This window comes from Carlito syrichta, unplaced genomic scaffold, assembly GCF_000164805.1.
Source record: "Carlito syrichta isolate Samal-C Ts95f unplaced genomic scaffold, Tarsius_syrichta-2.0.1 Scaffold311497, whole genome shotgun sequence".
In the NCBI taxonomy this organism is placed as follows: Eukaryota; Metazoa; Chordata; class Mammalia; order Primates; family Tarsiidae; genus Carlito; species Carlito syrichta.
Genome location: NW_007255593.1, coordinates 238,385 through 260,785, shown reverse-complemented (window position 1 = coordinate 260,785; position 22,401 = coordinate 238,385). Strand labels below are relative to the sequence as shown.

The window sequence follows — 22,401 nt, the reverse complement described above, 5'->3', positions numbered from 1 at the left end:
TGGGAGGCTGAGGTGAGTGGATTGCCTGAGCCCGCGGGTTCGAGACCTGCCTGGGCAACTTGGCGAGACCTCATCTCTACAATCAATCAAAGCATTAGCCGGGTGTGGTAGCGCGCGCCTGTAGTTCCAGCTACTTGGAAGGCTGAGACGGAAGGATCGCCGGAGCCCAGCAGGTCGAGGCTGCAGTGGCCGGAAGCGGCCACTGCACTCCAGTCTGGGGGACAGAGTGAGACTCCAACTCAAAGAAGGAGACAGGTGGCAGATATAAATCCCCCAAGTCACTGTCAAATGCGAGTGAAGTGTTAGAAGAAAGCACAGGTGTCCCGTGTAAAGAAGGCACAGGCAGGGCTGAGATGGGGTGGCCTTGAGAGCCTTGTGGAGCAATTGGGGACAGGCAGTGAAGGAGCACAGGGACCGAGGATACAAAAGCACACAGTGGGCCGCTCAGGGTGGCTTCAGGGCTGGCAACATCAAGAAAGTGCAGGAAGCCTATTAAATGACTCTAGTGGTGGCACCCGTGATACACTCTGCCTAGGTGGTCTGAGTGGGGCCTGGCCCCAGTCTCCTGTAGGAGGCCAGATTGTTACAAATACTGAGTTTCTAGAAACAGTTGCTGATATTGTAAAATCATATACCAGAGCCCAAGCATATAAGAGAATATTAGCAGATTCGTCCTGTAAGTAACTGCTTGCTTGAGACAGTTTCCTGCAAAACTGACAGCTCTATCAGTTGCATTTTCCTACCCCTTGTGCACACTGTGCTGGGGCCCTAAGACCAGACTCAGGCTCGGATTCAGTAGAAGAAATCACAGGACTCAGAAACAGCTGGTTAGAGCAGAAGGGTACCAACCAAAGCTCAGGCAAGCCTTGGTGTCCCAGGTGTTACTGGGGACAGTCACATAGGCATGGGGCACCCAGGGAGTACTTGAGCTGCTCACACTCCAGCCCTTCCCCCCCTGCCCAGGTCTAGCTGAGGCCATGGGAGCCAGGACCTTGGGCAGACAAGAGCACACCCAGGCAGGGCGTTCCAGGGGCTCTGCATTGCCCCAGCAGGAGTCAGGCCCCTCCCCAGATCCCCTCATGGCTTCCCCCAGCACTCCTCGTTTTACTGCGCTGAGTGTTGTTACACTTCCCAAACACTTCATTTTTTAGGAGGTGAAGGCTTGTGGCAAGACTGTGGCAAGCAAGTCTTATTGGTACCACTTTTCCAACCACAGGTGCTCACTTCGCGTCCCTGTGTCACATACTGGTAATTCTCGCAGTATTTCAAACCATCATTAGATCTGTTATGGTGGTCTGTGGTGTTAGCATTTGTTTTGGGGGTGCCATAAATCATGCCCACAGAAGACGTGAACTTACTGGTAAATGTCATGTGTCCTGACTGCTCCACTAACTGGACAATCCCCATCATTGTCCCTCTCCTTGAGCCTCCCTGTTCCTTCAGACACAACAATATTGAAATCAGGCCAATTAGTAGCCATACAGTGGCATCTTAAGTGTTCAGATGAAGGAAGTCTCGCATCTCTCACTTTAAATCAAAAGCTAGAAATGGTTACACTTAAGAAGACATGTCAAAAGTCGAGACAGGCCAAAATCTAGGCCTCTTGTACCGTAACAGCAAAGGAAAAGTTCTTGAAATAAGTTAAAATGCTACTCCAGGGAACACACAACAAAGAGAAAACAAAACAGCCGTATTGTTGGTATGGAGTACATTTTAGACTACAACATTCTCTTAAGCCAAAACCCAATCCAGAGCAATGCCCCCCCTCCTCCAGCTCTTTTCGATTCTGTGAAAGCTGAGAGGCAAGGAAAAGGCAGCAGGAAAACCTGAAGCCAGCAGAGGTCGAGTCACGAGGTTGAAGGAAAGAAGCTGTCTCCAGAACACAAAAAGTGAGGCAGCAAGTGCTCCAGAAGATCCAGCTGAGGTCACTAATGAAGGTGGACACACTAACAACAGATTTTCAACATAGAACATCTTTCCATTGGAAGAAGATGCCATCTAGGACTTTCATAGCTAGAGGAGAAGTCAATACCTGGCTTCAAAGGACAGGCTGGCTCTCTTGTGGTGTATAGTTGGTGACTTGAAGTTGAGGCCAGTACTTCCTTCTCATTCTGAAAATCCTGTGGGTCCTAAGAGTTACACTAACTCTGTGCTCTAGAAATGGAACAGCAAAGCCTAGATGACAGTACATCTGTTTACAGCAAGGCTTACTGAATATTTTAAGCCCACTACTGAGAGCTGCTGTTCAGAAAAAAAGCTTCCTTTCAAAATACTATTGCTCATTGACAACACGCCTAGTCACCCCAGAGCTCTGGGCATGTACAGGAAATTAATGTTTTCATGTCTGCAAACACAACATCCATTCTGAAGCCCTTGGATCAAAGCGTAATTTGGATTATCAAGTCTTATGAAACACACTTCATATATAGCGATGGCTGTAGCTGCCATAGATAGCAATCCTCTGATGGATCTGGACAAAGTAAATTGAAAACCTTCTACAAAGGAGTCACCATTTTAGATGCCATTAAGAACATTCATGGGTGGTTTTTCTTTTCCAAGAAACTTGCCACAGCAAGTCTTTCTCCTATATCTGCCCTTTTCCTTCTTTTCTTCTGGCTAATAAACTCTGGAAATAACAAAAACGACTTATGGGAGAAAGCCAACATGACATTAACAGGTGTTTGGAAGAAGTTGATTCCAACCCTCATAAGATGACTTTGAGGGTTCAAGACTTCACTGGAGGAAGTCACTGCAGATGTGGGGGAAATAGCAAGAGAACCAGAGTTGGAAGTGGAGCCTGAAGATGGGACTTGCTGCAATCTCATGATCAAACTTGGATGAGGAGCTGCTTCCTAAGGATGGGCAAAGAAAGGTATCTTGAGATGGAATCTAGTCCTGGTGAAGATGCTGGGAGCCTTGTTGAAATGACAACAAAGGACTTGGAGTACTCCATAAACTTAGCTGACAACGCAGCAGCAGGGCTTGAGAGGACTGCCTCCATTTTTGAAAGAAAGCTCTCCTGTGGGTGAAATGCTACCAAACAGCTTCAGATGCTACAGAGAGTTCTTTCATGAAGGGAGAGTCCTTCAATGTGGCAAACTTTGTTGTCTTATTTACTTTTTGTTACTTTCCAAGCCTTTATTGCATATTAATAAAACAAATAACTTGAATATACAGCAATGTAAAACTTTTAAAAATACGGGAGCGTTGGCATGAAGGAGGTGTGATGAGCACTGGGGCAGATTTTTCTTTTAATTGCCACAGCCACCCCTGCCTCCAACTACCACCATGGTGATCAGTCAGTGGCTATCAGCATCGAGGCAAGACCCTCCACCAGCAAAGAGCTTAGGATTTACTGAAAGCGCAGATGATCCTTAGCATTTTTTAGCAGTAAAGTATCTTATGATGAAGGTATATACATTATTTTCTACACATAATGCTGTTGCACATTTAATAGACAAAAGTGGGGTAGAAACATAACTTTCACTCACACTGGGATGCCAAAAAGTATGCAGGCCTCACTTCAACACTTGCTTTTCTGCGGTGCTCTGGAACCGGGTGTGGTGCCCCCAGGTGCCCGGAGCAGCCACTCTGCTTGGCCAAGCTCGCAGTGTGCCCAGCTTCCTCCTCCCTGGGCCCCTCCCCTTGTGCACCACTCTCCAGCCACAGTGGCCTCTCCCCAAGATGCTCACATGCCTCACCTGGTTCTCAGCTCTGCATGGCTCTCATGTTGGCTCCTCAAAGAGCCTCCTCTGCGTCTGCCACTCACCCCGTGTCCCTACCCAGCTGACTCAGTCATAGCCCCATCATCAGCAGACAGGCCCTGTCTGGCATGCATCGTCCTCACAGCAGGAGGGTCGATCGTGTGGTCGTGCCCCTGCAGCCTTGTGGTCTGGAGGGAGCCTGGCATGGGCATGGCCTCTGCAGGCCCACCTGGTGGGCTCTTCCTTGGACGCATGCTACCGATGCTAGGACGTTCCAGCAGCAGGTGACCCTCACGCCCACAGATCACATGGCTCCTCTTCTTCCCCCTTTGCTGCAAATGGACAGAAAGTAAATGGCTACTCTCCCTGGGAGCCTGAGGTTCTGGGTGACAGAACTTGTGACTGATGACACCTCTGCTCTGTGACCATCATGGCCTCCTCGCCTGAGGGCCCGGAAGCAACTCATCCCCGCTCAGAGAGCCTTAGGGCCCTTGCTCAAAGCTCAGTCTTTGTGACGGACAAGCGTGGGTTCTGGTGTCTCACTTGCTGCAGAGATGCAGCCTCAGGTCAGGAAGATAAAGAGGAGCACGGGATGCGTTGTCACAACAGTGAGGAGGTGACAGAAGTCCTCAGGGACACAGAACCTCAGCCCAGTTGTGGGCCACACCCCAGAGCCATGTAGTGGAAGGACAGTAGCCCTGTGTGTCTAGGCCAAGGTGGCTGGTTGTTGGAGCCCACTGCCCTCCTTGAACTTGGCTGAAAACATACTTGGCGTACCTGCAAAGTCACAAAAATGCCTATAATGGTAAAGTCAGATGGTCACATGTGCTCAGGCAAGTTCTAAAAGTGCAGTGTCTTACGTTAGTTATACATTGTCTTGTAAGCAGCTGCACTATGTTTTGTAAACAGTCACGCTTTATCACAAAAGCTTTCTAAGATCAAAACGAAGTTTTCTTTGCACTGTCTGTACTTTGTCCTTGAAGGCTTTCTTAACTACATCATTTTGTACGAATAAAAGTCTGATGGGTAGGAAACTCGGGGCCTTTGTCCTGTGAGGCAAAGTGTCCCCTGGTTCCCCCACCTTCTGGTTCTAAAAGTGTCTCGTGAATTGTGTTATACCGCACCCTTCCTCTTTCAGGATCCTTTACCACCCAGCCACACAGGACACAGCAGCGTGTCACTCAAACTGCTTGAGAAGGAAGGACTGCCATCAAGACTGCATCTCAGTAACAAAGAGATGCACTGAAAAGGGGAGCCTGCCCATGACTGGAAAAAGGAACAGCTCATTTCAGGACTCTGAGTTAGAAGGGCTGGAAGGGCCTTGGCGGCTGCCTGGCCACCTCTGCGTTACACAGGGGGATCTGGGGTTCCAGAGAGTTCTCCAAGCTGTGCGAGAAGGGTCTGAGAAGAGGCTCCCGGGCCCCAGTTCTACCACTGTTTGTAAGGTAAATGACCATGCATGTGGATGGAACTTCTAGAAACTCCCCACATGGAACTGGCTCATTCTGAGCCATTGCTGTCATTCTGTGAAGAAAATGGAATAAGCTAGGTCACTCTTTAAAACATCGTGGACAGCTTTTTTATTTTTTTTTTGAGTCGGAGTCTCACTCTGTTGCCCAGGCTAGAGTGCAGTGGCATACTCACAGCAACTGCAGCCTCAACCTGCTGGGCTCAGGCAATCCTTCCACCTCAGCCTTCCAAGTAGCTGGAACCACAGGCATGCACCATCACACCCGGCTAATTTTTCTTGATTTATTATAGAGATGAGGTCTCGCCAAGTTGTCCGGGCTGGTCTCGAACCCAAGGGCTCAGGCAGTCCTCTCACCTTGGCCTCTCAAAGTGGTAGAATTAAGGCGTGAGCCACCATGCCCAGCCTGAACTGCTTATTTTTATCTTCATTTTATCATTCTCAATGAGTATAAACTTTTTTGCCATGAGTATTTCTGAAAAATCTTTATTGCTTTTCCTGATTATAAAATCAATGTAAAAAAATCAAGTATTACAAAATGCATGTCTTTTAAAAGTACATTTTAAAATGTTATGAAATAAATGCTCATTTCAAAAAATTCAAGTATCATAAAATACATGATTTAGAAATCAGTCCTCCAACCCAGTCCCAGCCCCGTCACATTCCCCAGCATTACTGCTGTCACAGCTGGGTGTGGTGTTTCCCTCCAGACTGCCCCTACCCATGTGACTCGTGGGTGGTGTGAACACCAGCCTTTGTAACACACGTTCACATGCTGCGCAGATAAGCCACCTGGGCACTCCACAAAGTCCCATCAACACTCATGAATGCTGGAAACTGCTACAGTTTTGCATTCTGTAGATGTGTTTGATTGAATAATGAAAGTAATGCTCTCTGACCATTTGTGTAATGGAAACCAGTGACTTCCTGTAGTCTGACGTAATGCCACCGTCAGCTACTATCCAGCAGGTAGCCAATGGAAGGTTGCCTGTTTTTGCCATGACAAACATTTCAGCAGTGAATGTGCTTGCATGTTCTCTATGGAGTCCAGACACTTGATGTCCAGGGTGTCACACTCCCTTCTGGGCATTCAGAAGAGTCAGTCTGGAGGGGATTCTGTCCACCTGCCGTGGACATGGAGACCCCATGCAGAGTTGGTGTCTACACGACCTCTCCCTCAGGCAGGAGTGGCCAGGTTCGGCCATGACATGTTTTAGATGGAGACCATGTTACGTGAGCATGCAGGGCCCTGGCAAAACCAGAGAACTGAATTCCTGAGTTCAAGGACAATGCCCTATCCTTGCTAACCATGTGACCAGGAGTCCCCAGATGTCCAGTGAGTGCCCTGAAGCTGTCCTCTGGAGGTTGGGCTGTCATAAGGTATAAAAAACAGATTCAAAAACACTGAAAGCAGTCTTACAGGAGGTGTTTTCTTTTTTAAGATTTTTTCCAGGAACTACTGATGGGTCCAAGTGAAGAAGAACAGCGCCCATTAATAGGATGCCTGCGCAGAACTCTCATGGGCCAGAGTGCAACACGTGTCACCGACGTCACCGGCATTTTCGAGCCGGTCGCTTCCTCTTCTGCCCTGCCAGGGGCTTATATATCCTGCTCGGGTCACAGCTGAGCCTGTGGGTGGTTTTCTTGTGGCAGGCAATGTGCACCAGTTTCAGATTCTCTGAGGTAAAAAGCAGGTCGTAAAAATACTCCCAGTCAATTTCTCTGCCATCTTGTTCCTTAATTGCTTCCGCCAGCGTGGGAACGATGGTGCGTTTCTTTTCTATTCTGCAAAGCAAAGTTAGAGGCATCATTTTCTGTTATGCATCAAGCAACAGGTCGCCACAGCACACTTCCGTCACAGCTCTTTACAAACTCGTCCTCAGTGTCTCACTGAGCATGGCCACACCCACAGGCCCGGTCTGGTCTGTCTGGCGGAGCCTGATGCAAGCAACCTGTCTTGCTTTTCAAACCCGATTTGTGGTCCCAGTTCAAAATACTGAAAAGTACAGAGATGAAGGTCAGCCGGGCTCCATCACTGACACTGCCCCCACCAACGCTGGCTCTTTGCGTCCACATTTGATCTGCGTATAGATTTAAGCATTACATGATAATTCATGAAAATGTTGAAAACAGAACCTTGCAAACGAAGCTAAAGTCACTATTCAGGGTTCGATATTTCTCTCCCTAGTCCTAATCTTAGACTGTGGCATGCATGTGTGTGTGTTTTTAAACTATGTGACACTGCTCTGTGTAAATCTGTTTCCCCTACAAAGAAACCATTGAGAAGCCCATGCAGTCGCCAGTGTAGGAAACTGCAGACTGGCAAGGGGAGACTGGAGCTACCATGGCCAGGAGGGCCAGTGGCAGCTGGTGGGCCAAACAGCTCTCTCTCCCGGCAACCCAAAGAAATGCAGATCGAAAGTTACCTTTTTAAAAACATCGTTGAGATCAAAAGAAAGAAGAGAGCTCCCAGCTATCAGAGATAAAGAAAAATTAATGCTGGATGCCCCAGGGAAAGCCATGCTCCAGGCTCACCCAGGTTCCAGCCCTTGACACAGGTCCAGAGGACCCCAAGGGGCAGGGGAGGTGGGATTGAGACCCTCGCCCCAGTTGTTAAATGTGGACAGAAAAGCCTGAGCCGAGTCCAGGGCTTTGGGCAGGAGGAAGGAAAAAGCCCACGCTATCAGTCAGTTATCTATCAATGCAGAACCAGCCACCACAGGCTCGGTGGTTTCTGTGGGCTGGCCTGGTGGGTCTTCTGCTGGTGCTGCCTGGCGCACTCGTGGGGCTGCAGCCACTGGTGGCTGGCAGGCTGGGGCCCTTCTCCCCTGGGGTCTTCTATCCTGGGGGGGGCAGTGGTCAGGCTCCATCATGTGGTGACAGCAGCATTCACAGCAGACAAGCTACAACATGCAGCCCTTCCCAGGCCTCTCTGCCATGTGGGGGAAGGGGCGGGGCACGTGCAAGGGTGTGGATGCCGGGAGCATGGTGTCTTGACTCGTGACACCCCCTCGCACTGTCATCCGTGGAATGCAAGGCATACAGCCCAGGACACCGGGCACAGGACCATGGTGAGAAGTGACAGATTGCTGTTTCAGGACCACTGGAAAGCCTGGGCATCTGTAGGGACATTCCAACCACCTGCACAAAGGTGTCCACAGGAAACCATCCCCACGAAAGATGGACTCGGAACCCAGACAAACATGCAGCAGGGCAGCAGGGCTGTGAGGGGCAGGAAAGGTGCAGTGGACAGCATCACTGGCATGAGAGCTGCCTGCGTCCTAACAACCTGCGAGACCCATGAGGATTGGGAGCAGTCCCAAGAGCCCTGAATTCCGACACCAGGGCGTGGGGGTTCCTGACTGCCTCAGAGTAGATAATCTGCCCAAGGGACCCGCAGGCCCCACCGAGAGTTGTTCTGCTGGTGGTTACATTTATTACAGCTGGAGGCTACCAATTAAAACCAGCCAAGCTAAGAAGCACCCAGGGCAGAGTCCAGGAAGCTCTGGTCATAGCTTCTGGCTGTCCCCTCCCTGTGGAGTCAGGCCGGCACTACCTCCTCCCAGCAGTGCGTGTGACATCACACAGCACTGCCAGCCAGGGAGCTTCACAGGCCCTTTCACACAGCTGTGGCTGACTGCCCAAGTCTCCAGCCCCTGAGGCCAAGCTGATAGTATGTGGCGGAGCCCCCACCCTAAATCACATTGTTAGACTATTCGGGGACCCAAGACCCCAAGTAAACAATGACACTCCTGTCAGGCAGGACATTTCAAGACTTAGAGACACCCCCAGGCGTCAAGGGCAAATCCAGGCCTCTCTTGGTAAGGTCAAATTCTTTACCATACAACTATTTTTAAAATGATTAAAAAGAAATAGAAGTGTTGAAAGACTGGTACAAAAGAAGCTCATTTTAAAAAGAACTGCTCTGAAAAGGGACTCTACTCATTGGACAGGATGAACACACTGGTGCTGAAGGACTTGGTGAGGCATGGCAGTGCCTCTATCAGCTCGGCCACCAGTACAGAATGCCTTGGGCTGGGGGGCTTGGACAGCAGACATGTGTTTTATCTGGAGAAGACAGGCCTGGAGGCTAGAAGTCTCAGACCCGGGTTCTGGGGAGGGCTCCCTCCCAGCTTGTGGACAACCGTCTTCTCGCTGTGTCTTCACATGGTGGGCTGAAATAGCAACTGAGTTCTCTTCCTATTCTATTACATTTTATTATTTTTTATTTTATTTTAGAGGCAAGATCTCACTCTGTCACCCAGGCTGGAGTGCAGTGGCATTATCAAGGCTCACCACAGCCTCAGCTTCCTGGGCTCAGGCAATCCTTCCACCTCAGCCTCCTAAGTAGATGGATTACAGGTATACACCACCAAACCCTAATTTTTCTTTTTATCTTGTTTGTAGAGACAAGGTCTCGCTATGTTGCCCAGGCTGGTCTCAAGCTCCTTGGCTCAAGTAATCCTCTCACCTCAGCCTCGCAAAGTGCTGGAATTTACAGGTGTGAGCCACCGTGCCTGGCTTCTCTTCCCATTTTAAAAGGACACCAGTCTCACTGGATTAAGGCCTCATCCTCATGACCTCATTTAACCTTGATCAGCTCCCAAAGACCCTGTCACCAGATGCCATCACACTGGGGATGAAGGTGTCAACATATGAATTTGGGGGACGCAACTTGGTGCACAGCAGGAAGTCACCCGTAACACAGCAGCACAGAGTTGAAATATGCAAGGGCAGAAACACGCAGGGGCAGAACGGGCAGGTATATCGCTGGCTCATGGAGTTCCAGGAGACCCGCACAGGGAGAAGCAACACCCAGGATACGATTGAGAAGTTCCCAAAACTCAAGAAAAGTCACGTTAAAAACAGAGACGACCACTCCCGGTCAGAATAAGAGTGATGCCTAGACACAGATCATTTTCGAAGAGAAAAAGAGAAACAACCGTTCAAAAGGCAGGAGATAACACAACATCAGACTTCTCAGGAACAGGCTCCAGAAGACAATGGGGTTATGCTTCCAAGTGCTGAAGGGAGATGCTTGTCAATCTCTTATTCAGGATGAGCTCAACAGTGAGTAGACCCTGCGTGGACGTTCTCCGACACTGAGAGACATGCCCCTGCAGGCCCTTGAGAAACGGCTGCACATCAGTACACGGGAAATGAGCCCAGAACTAAGGCAGAAAACGCCTGTGAGCAGAGAAGTGAGTAGATACTAGGAAGAACTGACCATAAAGACACACCGGCATCAAGTACAGGGTGCAATACGGCGGGACAGACACTGACACTGAAGAATGCCATGGAGGACAGACTGGGCGAGGGGCCGGCAGCACTGACCTCCCAAACTACTCACGTTTAGGGACACCATGAAGAGTGTTAAACATCCAAACCACTGAGGAGAGGTGACGGCAAGGGAAAGACAGAAACTTGGGTAAGTTAAGAGAAAACACAAAGGAGACCAAAGTGTACAGAAACGGCACAGTGACTAGGACACCCGGAACCAAGCAGTAAATCATTCTCTCAACAAAACAACAGGTGTTTGCTGAAGGGCCACTGTGGCCAGACACGATCCTAGACGCTGAGAAGAAGCCGTGACAGGAGACCCGCAGAGTTCACGGCCTAGTGAAAACAGCAGGGACACCACAGATGCAGTGGGCTCAAGCTGCCTGTCAAAAAGGTTCCGATCAGATGAGTCAGGGTTGGGGCTGGGGTTAGGGTTAGGGCTGAAAACAGTCTCTGACTGGCTGACAACAAAGGCAGTTCCACTCATGGACACGTGAAGGCCGAAAAGAAAGGGCGAAGCAGGCCACAGCAACCGAGAGAAAGCCGACTGCAGTGCACGGCCGGCAAAGCGGAACGTGAGGCAACAAACATTCTGGGTAAATCTCAGAACATCTCCGGCCACTGACCATTTACAGATAACAGACCACAGTGGGATAGGAGCACAACAAGACATTGAAAACAAACACAAAACCATGTGGAAACTAAAGAGACTTCTGAATAATGCAGGGATCAAACATAAAATCATAATGGAACTCAAGTAGGCATAGCATAGAGCTCCTAGAAAGCCACGTTAGGAGAAATCTGTAGCCTTAGACGTATGTCAGAACACAAAGGAGGTACGGACAAAGGAATAAGTGAGAAGGAACTCAAACAAGTAGATAGTGGGAATAAAAAAATAAAAGTAAGCATTAACAAAGTTAAGCAATGGCCCAAGATGGCCCAAGACAGCTGTGAAGAGCCTGGAGGGAGAGCTCACCACTTAAGACACAAGACATGCCGGATGTGGGACACATCCCACACACGGGACGCCAGTGTGCAGACACGCCTCAGACCTTGAAGAGGGTCCTGAACTGTCCAGGACCTGCCACTGTGGCCTCCCCAGGCCAAGCCCCACCCACCTCAAGCAGGTGCTTCTGGTCAAGGAGCCAGGCCCACCCAGAGCCCATGCAGACACCCCCAGTCCGACCCTGCCCAGACCACACGCCCGGGCTTGGGGCCTGCAACCTTCTGCCCAGAGGCCCCTGAACTGCTCACGGCTGCGCCAGCTCTTCCCCAGCACAGCCTCCTGGGACAGGCCACACCCAGGAGGCATGCCCGACGGCGAGGGTGTTCAGAGGCTGGGTGCTTCCATGTGCAGGGCACCAGGAGTGAGGGGGCGCCAAGGGGGCAGAGAGAAGGCGCAGGCCGGGGGTGGATGCTATGTTCCAGAACTCGAAGAAGTCTGCAAATTCTTCTCGAACCTGGCACCTGGCCTCCCAGGCCACGACCATAAGTCCAGGTAGGCAGACGGCATGTATTTTATTTCTGAGCTTGTTAGCTTCGAACTCTTAAACAGACGTGTGGCCTGTGGCTTGAGCCCCACAAATCTCAGAGGTTGGACTGTGTTTCTCCAACGTTTTGATGACTGGTGGTAAAAAAATACATTTTAGTAACATCTAATACACATAAATGTGTGTAAATATATGTATTTAGAGGAAGGGAGACGGAACTCTAACTAAAAATCGAACTAAAAAAATTCGTCAAGAAACTGGACTCTGCCTCAGGCTATGTGTTCTGCTGCTGTCGTCTGTGTTCTCTAGGCTGCCCTGCTTTTTTGTTGTTGTTGGACTGCTGCCCCCACGTCCAATAAGTCATGAAGAATACAAGAGCATTTGGATGCTGGGAGGAATCTCTTGGGTAAAATAAATCAGAGAGCCGGGCTCGGTGGCTCAGCCTGTAATCCCGCACCTTTGGGAGGTTGAGGTGAGTGGATGGCCTGAGCCCGCAGGTTCGAGACCCGCCTGGGCAGTGAGACCTCATCTCTACAATAAATCAAAAAATCAGCCGGGTGTGGTAGCACGTGCCTGTAATTCCGGCTACTCGGAAGGCTGAGGCGGCAGGATCGCCGGAGCCCAGCAGGTCCAGGCTGTGGTGGCCGGGAGCGGCCGCTGCACTCCAGTCTGGGATAGAGTGAGACTCCAACTCAAAAAAAAAAAAATTAGAGAGCATCTTTATGCTAAACAAGGCAGCAAAGAATTTTTTAACACACACGAGGGCAAGGTGTATCTGAGTACATCAGAATTTAAAACATTGTGATAAAAGACATCAGAGAAGTAAAACACAACCCAAAACTGTCACCGATATCTGTAATACCAATCATCACCAAAGCATTAGTATCTCAAATATGGAAAGTATTCCTATAAATAAATAAAAAGACTGAAACCCACAACAAAAAGTGAGTGAAGAAAACACAGAAGACCCAAATGGCCAGAGAACACATACAGAGACACTGAGCCTTCCTCGCAGTCAAGGGAAGAAAAATCAAAGCCAGACCATCTGCTTCTCACCTATCAGAGTGGGAAACTGCAAAAAGGTACGAGAATGAACACACACGAAACGGTAAGGGTGTGAGCCAGAACGATGAAGAGCCAGCGAGCCTCAGAAGGAAAAGATGGGTGTGGTAAGGCCTGCGCTTCCAGTGAGACTCATGGTCAGATATGGGGTGGCTCTCCCCATGCTAGAATACATTCCCAATCCCTGGAATGTCTGGACGGGGCCTGAGAATCTGCATTCCTAACCATTTCCCTGATGCCGCTGGTGCTGTAAAGTGATCACACACTAAATGGCACAGAATCAGACCATATGGATTCAAAAAGTTCTAAGTGAGTGCTCATCTCAGGGTTTTTTATAATGGTAAAAGTCAGAAATAGCCTAAATGCCGACTAGTAATGGAAACATGTTCAAATTAGAGTCTATTCAAAAAGTGAAGCGCTCTGCACCTGTTAAAACAAATGCAGCAAGTCTACAAATGCGTCACCATAGCACAGTGTGGAGTTGAAAAAGCATGCCACAGACAACAAAGCAGGACATCTCTTACACAGGCAGGAAACTCATGCACATGGCCAAGTTAGAGCTGCAGGTGCCAGAAGGACACATGGATGTCAGAAAGGCGCTTTCCCCTGGGGACAAGGCAGGGTGTTGGGGACAGAGGGATGAAAGATTCAACAGCAGGCCAGGCTCCGTGGCTCAGTCTGTAATCCCAGCACTTTGGGAGGCCAAAGCGAGCGGATTGCCCGAGCCCACAGGTTCGAGACCAGCCCGGGCAACTTGGCAAGACCTCGTCTCTACAATAAACCAAAAATTAGCCAGGCATGGTAGCATACACCTGTAGTTCCAGCTACTTGGAAGGCTTAGGTGGAAGGACCACCGGAGTCCAGCAGGTTGACACTGGGATGGCCATGAGTATGCCACTGCACTCCAGCCTGGGCAACAGAGTGAAACTCTGACTCAAAAAAAAGAAAGATTCAGCCGGGCTCCATGGCTCAGACTGTAATCCCGTGCTTTGGGAGACTGATGTGAGTGGATTGCCTGAGTCTGCGGGTTCGAGACCCACCTGGGCAAGTTGGTGAGACCTCATCTCTACAATAAATCAAAAATTAGCCAGGCACTGTAGCGCGTGCCTGTAGTTCCAGCTACTTGGAAGGCTGAGGCAGAAGGATCGCCGGAGCCCAGCAGGACAAGGCTGTGGTGGCCGGGAGCAGCCACTGAATCCAGTCTGGGCGACAGAGTGAGACTCCAACTAAAAAAAAAAAAAAAAAAACAGCAATAACTACAATGTTTCTAAACTTTAAAAAATTCTGATTCCAGAAAGTAATGCAGGTTGAGTATACCTTATCCCAAATAGTTAAGACCACAAGTGTTTTGGATTTTGGAGCATTTGTTTTAAACTTACTGGTTGAGCAACCCAAATCCCAAATTCAGAATGTTCCACTGAGCTTCCCCTTTCAGCATGATGCCAGCACCCAGAGAGTTCTGGATTTTGGAACATTTCAGATTTTCAGATGAGGGACACTCAACCTGTGACGCAGACGAAGGGGTTTGAAGGCCTCTGTCTTCATGCAGCAAGGGCAAGGCCACAGCCAGTTCGGGGAAAGCATCTTGGGTGGGAAGAATAAGGTTTTCCAGCCTGTCCTTTTTGTAGAACAGACCTTGTAACAATCCTGCCAGCCAAGACTTGCTCCCGGGTTCACCAAGAGAGTCTGCACTCTATGACACCCAGGCTCCCACCTCCCATGCTCGCCCCGATCAAGCACACAGAGGTTCGCAACCCCTGATGACAAGGATGGCCCGTGCTCTGGAGGGTGTGCTGCCTGCCAGCTCCATCCCCAGGTCGAACCGGAAAGGGGGGCTCAGGGTCAGGCCTGTGTGTAGATGGTGGAGAGAACAGTGTGCCAGCCAGCAGCCCCTCGCACACCGCCCCCCAGAGCAGGGGAAACGAAGGCAGCAGCCACAGTAGGGACTGAGCCCGGCAAGGCCCCGCGAGCAGACTCACACGTGATCCAAGTTCCAGGTGCTGAAGAGGATCCGGCTCTCCCTGTTGCCATAGGGGTTGATGGAGTGTTTCGACGAGCAGGCGTCCATGTCGAAAGGACCCTGGGGCCAGGGGAGGAGAGGGAAGGCTGGGCTGAGTCTCTAGCACGGTTTCTACGCTGGCAGGGCGACCTGGGGAGAGTGCCACCCGGGGGGAGTCAGCCCTGATCCCAGCCCTGTTTCGGGGAGATGAAGGAATCGGACCTTCTTTCTTTTCCTGCATTACGCCTAACTTTGTGTTCTGCGCTTCCAAAGGGGGCAAGTCTGTTACTGTCACTGGCACTAGTGACAGCTTTCGGTACGGGGCCTCCGCGTTATTCACACACTGGCGTCCCACCCTCAAGGTTGTTGAGGCCCACACTCCCTTTGCACCCACTCCCACGGCTTCCCGACACTTCCCTGGAATCTCACCTTGCTGAATGCCCATGGCACACCTGGTCACTCAGTGCACCCACATCCCCACAGACAGCTGTGGGCTGGGCTCCCATCATGCCATGGACTCCCAATCCCTCAGCTGGGCCCACTGCTCCCCACCACTACGCCAGGGCCCCCTGGTCCCTCCTGGCCCATCCTGCACGGTTCTACCTGCTTAGAGCTCCCCCACCTCCCCAGAGTTCCTCCCGATGGCCCCGCACCCCAGGACACTGGCTGTGTCCCCTGCAGGCCCCACAGCCTCCGCTGCACCTTCCACTGTCACTTCCACTCCACTTCCAGAGTCAGCGATAAAGACCCCCCCATCATGTTCCAGCCCCTCCCTCATTCCTGCCCACAGTAGGCTCTAGAGAGTGCCTGCAAGCAGCCCGTCAGAAAGCCTGAGTGTCAAGGGAACTTGGAAGGAGAATTTTTATGGCCAGAGCACTGTCACCCCGGCAAGACTTGCCCAGCAGCAGCTGCAGGAGCCTTTCCCAGGTGTAAGAAGCCCCGGAGGTCATACCTGCTGTGGCCCCTGCTGCCGGACTGGGGCACTAGGCCCCTGAACTGTCCCTGTCAGCCTGCCCGTGTGCAGGGCACCACTCCTGCTCACTCACTTCAATCTGCCCAGGCCAAGGCAAGATGGCTTCCCTACCCAGATGGGCAGTTCTCTCCCCAGGTGGGAACTTGGCGGAAGTGTGGATTCTCAGGCCCTGGGGCTATGGTCTCGAAGTTTGTGTCCCTCCAGAATCCACATGCTGAAAGCCCGGCCCCCAGTGTGCCAGTGTTAGGGGATGCGGCCTCTGGGAGATGAGGCCAGGAGGGCAGAGCCTCAAATGGGGTCAGTGCCCAGAGAAGAGACGAGAAAGCTTGCTTCCCCTCCCTCTGTCTCTCCCTCTCTCCCGCCCCCTCCTGTCATCGAGCTTTCTCTCCTCCCCTCTCCCCGCTCTCACTCACCCCCTTTCTCTGTCCCTCGTGCTCCCTCACCCTCCTCCCCTCTCTCCCTCTCCTTTCCTCTCACTCTCTTTCCCTTTCTTTCTCCCCTCCCTCCCTCTCACTGTCCCTCTGTCTCTCTCCTGCTCCCTCACCTCCCCATCCCTCTCTGCCCCCCTTTCTCTCTGTCTCCCCCTTGTGAGCACACAGCCAGAACATGCCTTCTGCAAGAGACCCCTCAGCAGACACCGAGTCTGCCGACACCCTGATCTTGAACTTCCAGTCCCCAGAACCCTAACTGGCTGTTGCTGAAGCCACAGCTACGGTCACACGAGCTGCGACCAGCCCGAGCTGAGGCACCACCCGCTGATGCAGAAGCTCCAGAGCATCCTGTTCTTGCTCCCACCATCCAGTCCCTGCCTCCCTGCCCCACATTCTCGAGGCTCTGACCCCACAGACCAATCCCCACGGGCCACCAGCGCGGCCCAGGACGAGGGGCAGGAACCCACCTGGCAGGAGAACCAGCCTTCCGCCGTGCAGAGGCGCCCACTGGCCTCCGCCCCTCTGTCGAAGTAGCTGCTGTTGTACTGCACGGCCCGGAGCTTCTCACACATAGAGCCCAGGATGCTCAGGAACTCACCCTGGGCCTGCGCACCCACCATGGAGACGCAGGAGTTCACCTGAAGAGCCAAGAAGTGATGCCCACAGCCCGCGCTGGCTCCCCATCCACGCCCTCCCCAGACCTCCAAGCCCCGCCTCTCTGGCACATGTCCAGACTCTGCCTGGGCCCAGTGCTGTGGTCGGGGGACTCGAGCTCACAGGGCTGCCAGGCCCTCCTCAGCTGCCCACCCTAGGAAACTAAGCTGAGCCCACGAACACAGCAGCTCAGAACCACAGGGGCTCGGGACCATGGGAAGGGGTATGAGAATCTGACAAGATGTCATCAGAAGGCGCCAGCTGTCTGGGCAAGCAGTGGAGATCAGGAGGGCCTGTACCCTAGTACCTGGACGGTGGTGTCAGGGCCCATTAGTGCAACTGCAGCGACCTGAGTGAGGAAATTCAGGGGACAGGGCAGTCCCAAGACCTTGAAGAGCCACAGAAAACCCCAGGGGAGACGGCGGCCCTGACTCGCCCAGCATACCTGGCTTCTACCCAGGCCTACCTCCCGCAGGTAACTCCGGATCCGGCTTTCGCAACTGTATCTCAGGTAGCTGGACTTGCTCCTAAACCGAGCCTCCACACCTACAAGGAGAGAGGAGACCTGTGCACCCCGCCCACTTGGGAACAGTGGGACAGGAGGGTCCGACTGCTCCATCTTGGGAAACATCCGGATAGTGACATGCACAGCATCTCTGCGGGGCTCTTATTTGGTTTGGAAGCATTTAAATACCACCGAGGGGCTTCTGCTTGGCTAGCCTCTCAAGCCCTCCCTTCCCAAGAGGGCTGAGGTCTCCCAGGGTAGCCAGCAACCAAGCGTCAAGAAATGGACAGACACATGGCTGTGGTACGCACATCCAACAGAGCATGACGAGGCTTAAAACAGTAAAGAAACTGACACAGCACAACATGGAGGAACCCTGAGGATGTTGCGCACAGTGAAAGAAGCCAGTCACAGAAGGACGAATGCCACAGGATCCCACCCATGCAAGGTCCCCAGAATCCTCAAGTGATAGAGACCGAGAGTGGGTGCTGGGTGCCAAGGAATAGGGGAGGGAAATGGGGAGTGAGTGTCTGATGGGGACAGAGGGTCAGAAAGATGAGGAGGTCCTGGAGAAGGTGGTGGTGATGGCTGTACAACAGTGTGACTGTTATAAAAATTAATAGGCCCACCTGAGGGCTACCCTGTGCTCCACGAGTACTGCCAGGCACCTTCCCATGGGGTCGGGGCTTCCAAGTCCTCGAGAGGCCCTGTCAACCCTTACTGGGAGACTCTGGGACCCAAAATAGAACCAGCTTCTCCTGGCACCTCAGGCACTAAGGAAGCACCCCCCTGCCAACCCTGGTTTCCCCAGAACTTCCATCCCACGCACCTTCAAACCATGGAGGATCCTCGGTACGGGCCTCGGCCGCGATGTTCTGGCTAACATTGTGTAGGACATCGGCCAGCAGCTTCTGCCTCAGCGGGGCCTGCTCATCTGACAGCAGCTGCTGGGCGGCCCGGATGACACCCGCATGTGGCTCATGAAACACGCTGAGGAAGCGATCAATGTCACTAACATCTGCCACAACAGGGACACACAGAAAGGTGTACGGTCCAGCAGAAGGCACATCCCGCCCCTGGCCACGAGAAGAGCCTCTGACTGTATCTCCAACCTGGTCACTCTGAGACCACCAAGACTCACATTGTAGGCATGCCTGGGCCTCATCCTCACCCTGACACTAGGTGGGGACCACCTGTCAGGGCAATGTGAGGACTGAGGAGGGAGGGACACGATGTGCTTTAGGAAAAAACCACCACCCAAGCAGCCTGTTGCTCTTTCTTTCAACCTTCTGGCCTCTGACCGGAGCCAACTTCTTTGGCCCTCCCCTCAAGGCCTGGCTGCCAGAGTGTCAAATCATTCTTCCTGCTCTCTCTTGCCACAACTCCCTAAAGCAGTGAGTTCTCCAAGCAGGCCCTTAATAGGAAATGAAAGCACAGACTACCGAGGACCTAAGCAAAATGTCAGCAGATTCAGTAATACGCAAAAAGAATTATACACCACAGGCAAGCATGAATGCAAGGATGGTTTGACGTTCAAAAAAAAAAAAAAAAATCAGTGTGACCCACTACATTAACAGGCTAAAGAAGAAAAGTCTCACGATCATATCAATTGACATAGAACAATACAGAAGGAAATCTTGGAGACCTTGGTGAAAAGTTCTTCACACCAAAGGCACGAGCATAAAAGAAAAAAAGCAAGCCGGGCTCGGTGGCTCAGCCTGTAATTCCGCACCTTTGGGAGGCTGAGGTGAGTGGATTGCCTGAGCCCGCGGGTTCGAGACCCGCCTGGGCAGCGAGACCTCATCTCTACAATAAATCAAAAAATCAGCTGGGCGTGCTAGCGCGTGCCTGTAATTCCGGCTACTTGGAAGGCTGAGGCAGAAGGATCGTCGGAGCCCAGCAGGTCGAGGCTGCGGTGGCTGGGAGCGACCACTGCACTCCAGTCTGGGTGACCGAGTGACACTCCAACTCAAAAAAAAAAAGAAAAAGAAAAGAAAAAAAGCAACAAACTGGGTTTCATCAAAATTAAAACTCTTACCCTGCAAAAGACACTGCTAAGAGGATGAAAAGATAAGCTACAGAGTGGGAAAAAATATTCACAAACCACATCTGACAAAAAAACTCACATCCAGCTATACTAGAGGGAAAAAATTTAATTAAACAGTTTTTTAAAATCCAATTCGAAAATCAACAAGACATGTAGAAACACTTCACCAATGAGAATCCTCAGATGGCAAATAAGCACACAAAAAGATACTCAGCATCATTAGCTAATAAGCAAATGCAAATTAAGGCCACCATGAGATATGACCGCACACCAATCACAATGGCTAAAATAAAAAATAGCGCTAATGCCAGAAGCTGGTGAAGCTGTAGAGAAACTGCATGGTGGGAAGGTAAGATGGTATGGCCACTCTGGAAAGGCTTGGCCATTTCTCTTCTTGCTTTTAAATAGCTTCATTGAAATATAGTTCCCATTCCTTACAATTCGCTCACTTATAAAGTCAGTAGGTTTTAGTATATTCATAGTGTGCCTCCACCTTCACAGCCAACTTTGTAACATTTTTACCACTACAAAAAGAAACTCTGTACCCTTTAGATACCAACCTCTCTCCCTCCACCCCACCCTCAGCCCTAAACAACCACTAATCTGTTTTGTCTCTATAGACTTCCCTGTTCTGGACATTTTCTATGAATGGGACCATATTGTATGTGGTCTTCTGTGACTGGCTTCTTTCACTTGCCCATTTTCAAGGTTCATCCGTACTGGACTTTATTCATTTTCATGGTAAATAATATTCCATTGTATGGACATACCACACTTTGTCTCTCCATTTGTCCATCACTGGAGATTTAGATTTTTTCTACCTTTCGCTATTATGAATACAGCTATTATAAACATTCATGTACAAGTTTTGGTGTAGGTATGTGTTTTCTTTTTTCTTGAGTCGGAGTCTCACTCTTGTTGCCCAGGCTGGAGTGCAGTGGCACGCTCACGGCCACTGCAGCCTTGACCTGCTGGGCTCAGGCGATCCTTCCGCCTCAGCCTTCCAAGTAGCTGGAACCACAGACATGCACCACCACACCTGGCATGTGTTTCCATTTCTCTTGGGTATATACCTAGTAGTGGAATTGCTGGGTCAAGTGTTGACTCTGTTGAATCATTTGAGAAACTGCCAATTGGGGGCCCAAAAAAACCCTGAATTTTCTTTTTGGAGGGTGGGCCTCTTATAGTATAGGTTTCCCCTTCTAGGTAAGTGTTCTAGGAAACCATCAGCCTTGGTATCCCAGTTAGTGTTGTTATGAGAGATGATTTGTGTAAGAAACATCCCAAGTTGTGGCAAACAGGTGACTGGTTCCTCCACCATGACAATGCACCTGTCCACACCATGCTGAGTGTTCAGCAGTTTTTGAGCAAAAATGACATGACCCCTCTGCCCTCACCCTCCCTGTTCACCTGATCTTGCTGCAGTGACTTTTGTTGTTGTTGTCTCCCCAGATGAAAAAAGTCCTCAAAGGGAAACGTTGCTGATGTGGAAGAGGTGAAACAAAAAATGGCGGAAGCACTAAAAGGCATCAAAATTGACAAGTTCAAGAACCGCTTTGAGCAGTGGAATAAGCATCTCGATAGGTGTACTGCATCAAACAGAGAGTATTTGAAGCTCCTGAAGTTTAAACATGTAAGAATAAATGTATCATTTTTTATAAGTAAACTCCAGGTTTTTGTGGGTCCCCACGTATTTTCCACAGCAGCTGTACCATTTCACATTCCCACCAGCAGTGTGCAAGGATTCCAGTTTCTCCACATCCTCACCAACACTGATTAAAATATCCCAGTGGGTGTGAATTAGCATCTCATTGTGTTTTGATTTGCATTTCCCTGAGGACTAATGATGCTGAGCATCTTTTCGTGTGCTTGTTGACCATGTGAATATCATCCCTGGAGAAATGTCTATTCAGAACCTTTGCCCATTTTTAAATTGGGCAGTCTTTTCCCTACTGAGTGGTAAGAGTTCTTTTTAAATTCTGATATGTCTCCTATCAGATAGCTGATCTGCAAATATTTTCTCCCATTCTGTGGGCTGTCTTTTCACCTTTCTCACGGTGCCCTTTAAAACACAAAGTTTAAATTTTTGAAGTCCAGTTTATCTGTTTTTTTCTTTTGCTGCTTACACAAAAAAAGAATCCTTTGCCAAATTCAAGGTGATAAAGACTTGTCCCTAAATTTTCTTGTAAGGGTTTTATATTATTAGCTCTTATATTTGGGTATTTGGTCCACTTTAAGCTAATTTTTATATATGATACAAGATAAGGGTCCAACTTCATTCTTCTGCATGTGAACATCGAGTTGCCCAGCACCATTTGTGAAAGAGACTATTCTTCCCCCCCATTGAATGGCCTTGGCATCCTTGCCAAAATCAGTTGACCACAGGTACATAGACTTATTTCTGTCTTCTCTGTTTTATTCCATTGATCTCTATGTCTACTCTTGTACCAATCCCACAGTCTTGGTTACTGTTGCTTTGGGGTAAGTTTTGAAATCAGGATGTGCGAGTCCTTCTACTATATTCATTTTCAAGATTGTTTTGGCTATTTTGGGTCCCTTGCCATTCCATATGAACTCCAGATTAGAATCAGCATGTCAATTTCTATAAAGCAACAGCTGGAATTTTCATAGGGCTGATGTTTAATCTGTAGATCTGGGGAGTACTGCCATGTTATATTTTCTGGCCCATGAACATGGAACATTTTTCCTTTTTTTTTTTTGAGTTGGAGTCTCACTCTGTCACCCAGACTGGAGTGCAGTGGCCGCTCCCGGCCACCGCAGCCTCGAC

General features: G+C 50.3%; 1 protein-coding gene across 1 annotated transcript; it reads right to left on the bottom strand.

Moving 5' to 3' along the window:
* Positions 1 to 6,692: 6,692 nt before the first annotated feature.
* On the bottom strand, positions 6,693 to 18,642 carry DFFB (DNA fragmentation factor subunit beta). The gene is given in 6 exon segments (XM_021717913.1): positions 6,693 to 6,957; positions 14,984 to 15,084; positions 16,875 to 17,045; positions 17,528 to 17,607; positions 18,396 to 18,612; positions 18,615 to 18,642. Coding segments are annotated over 6 exon segments (825 nt in total). The 5' UTR covers positions 18,636 to 18,642; the 3' UTR covers positions 6,693 to 6,722.
* Positions 18,643 to 22,401: the final 3,759 nt, after the last annotated feature.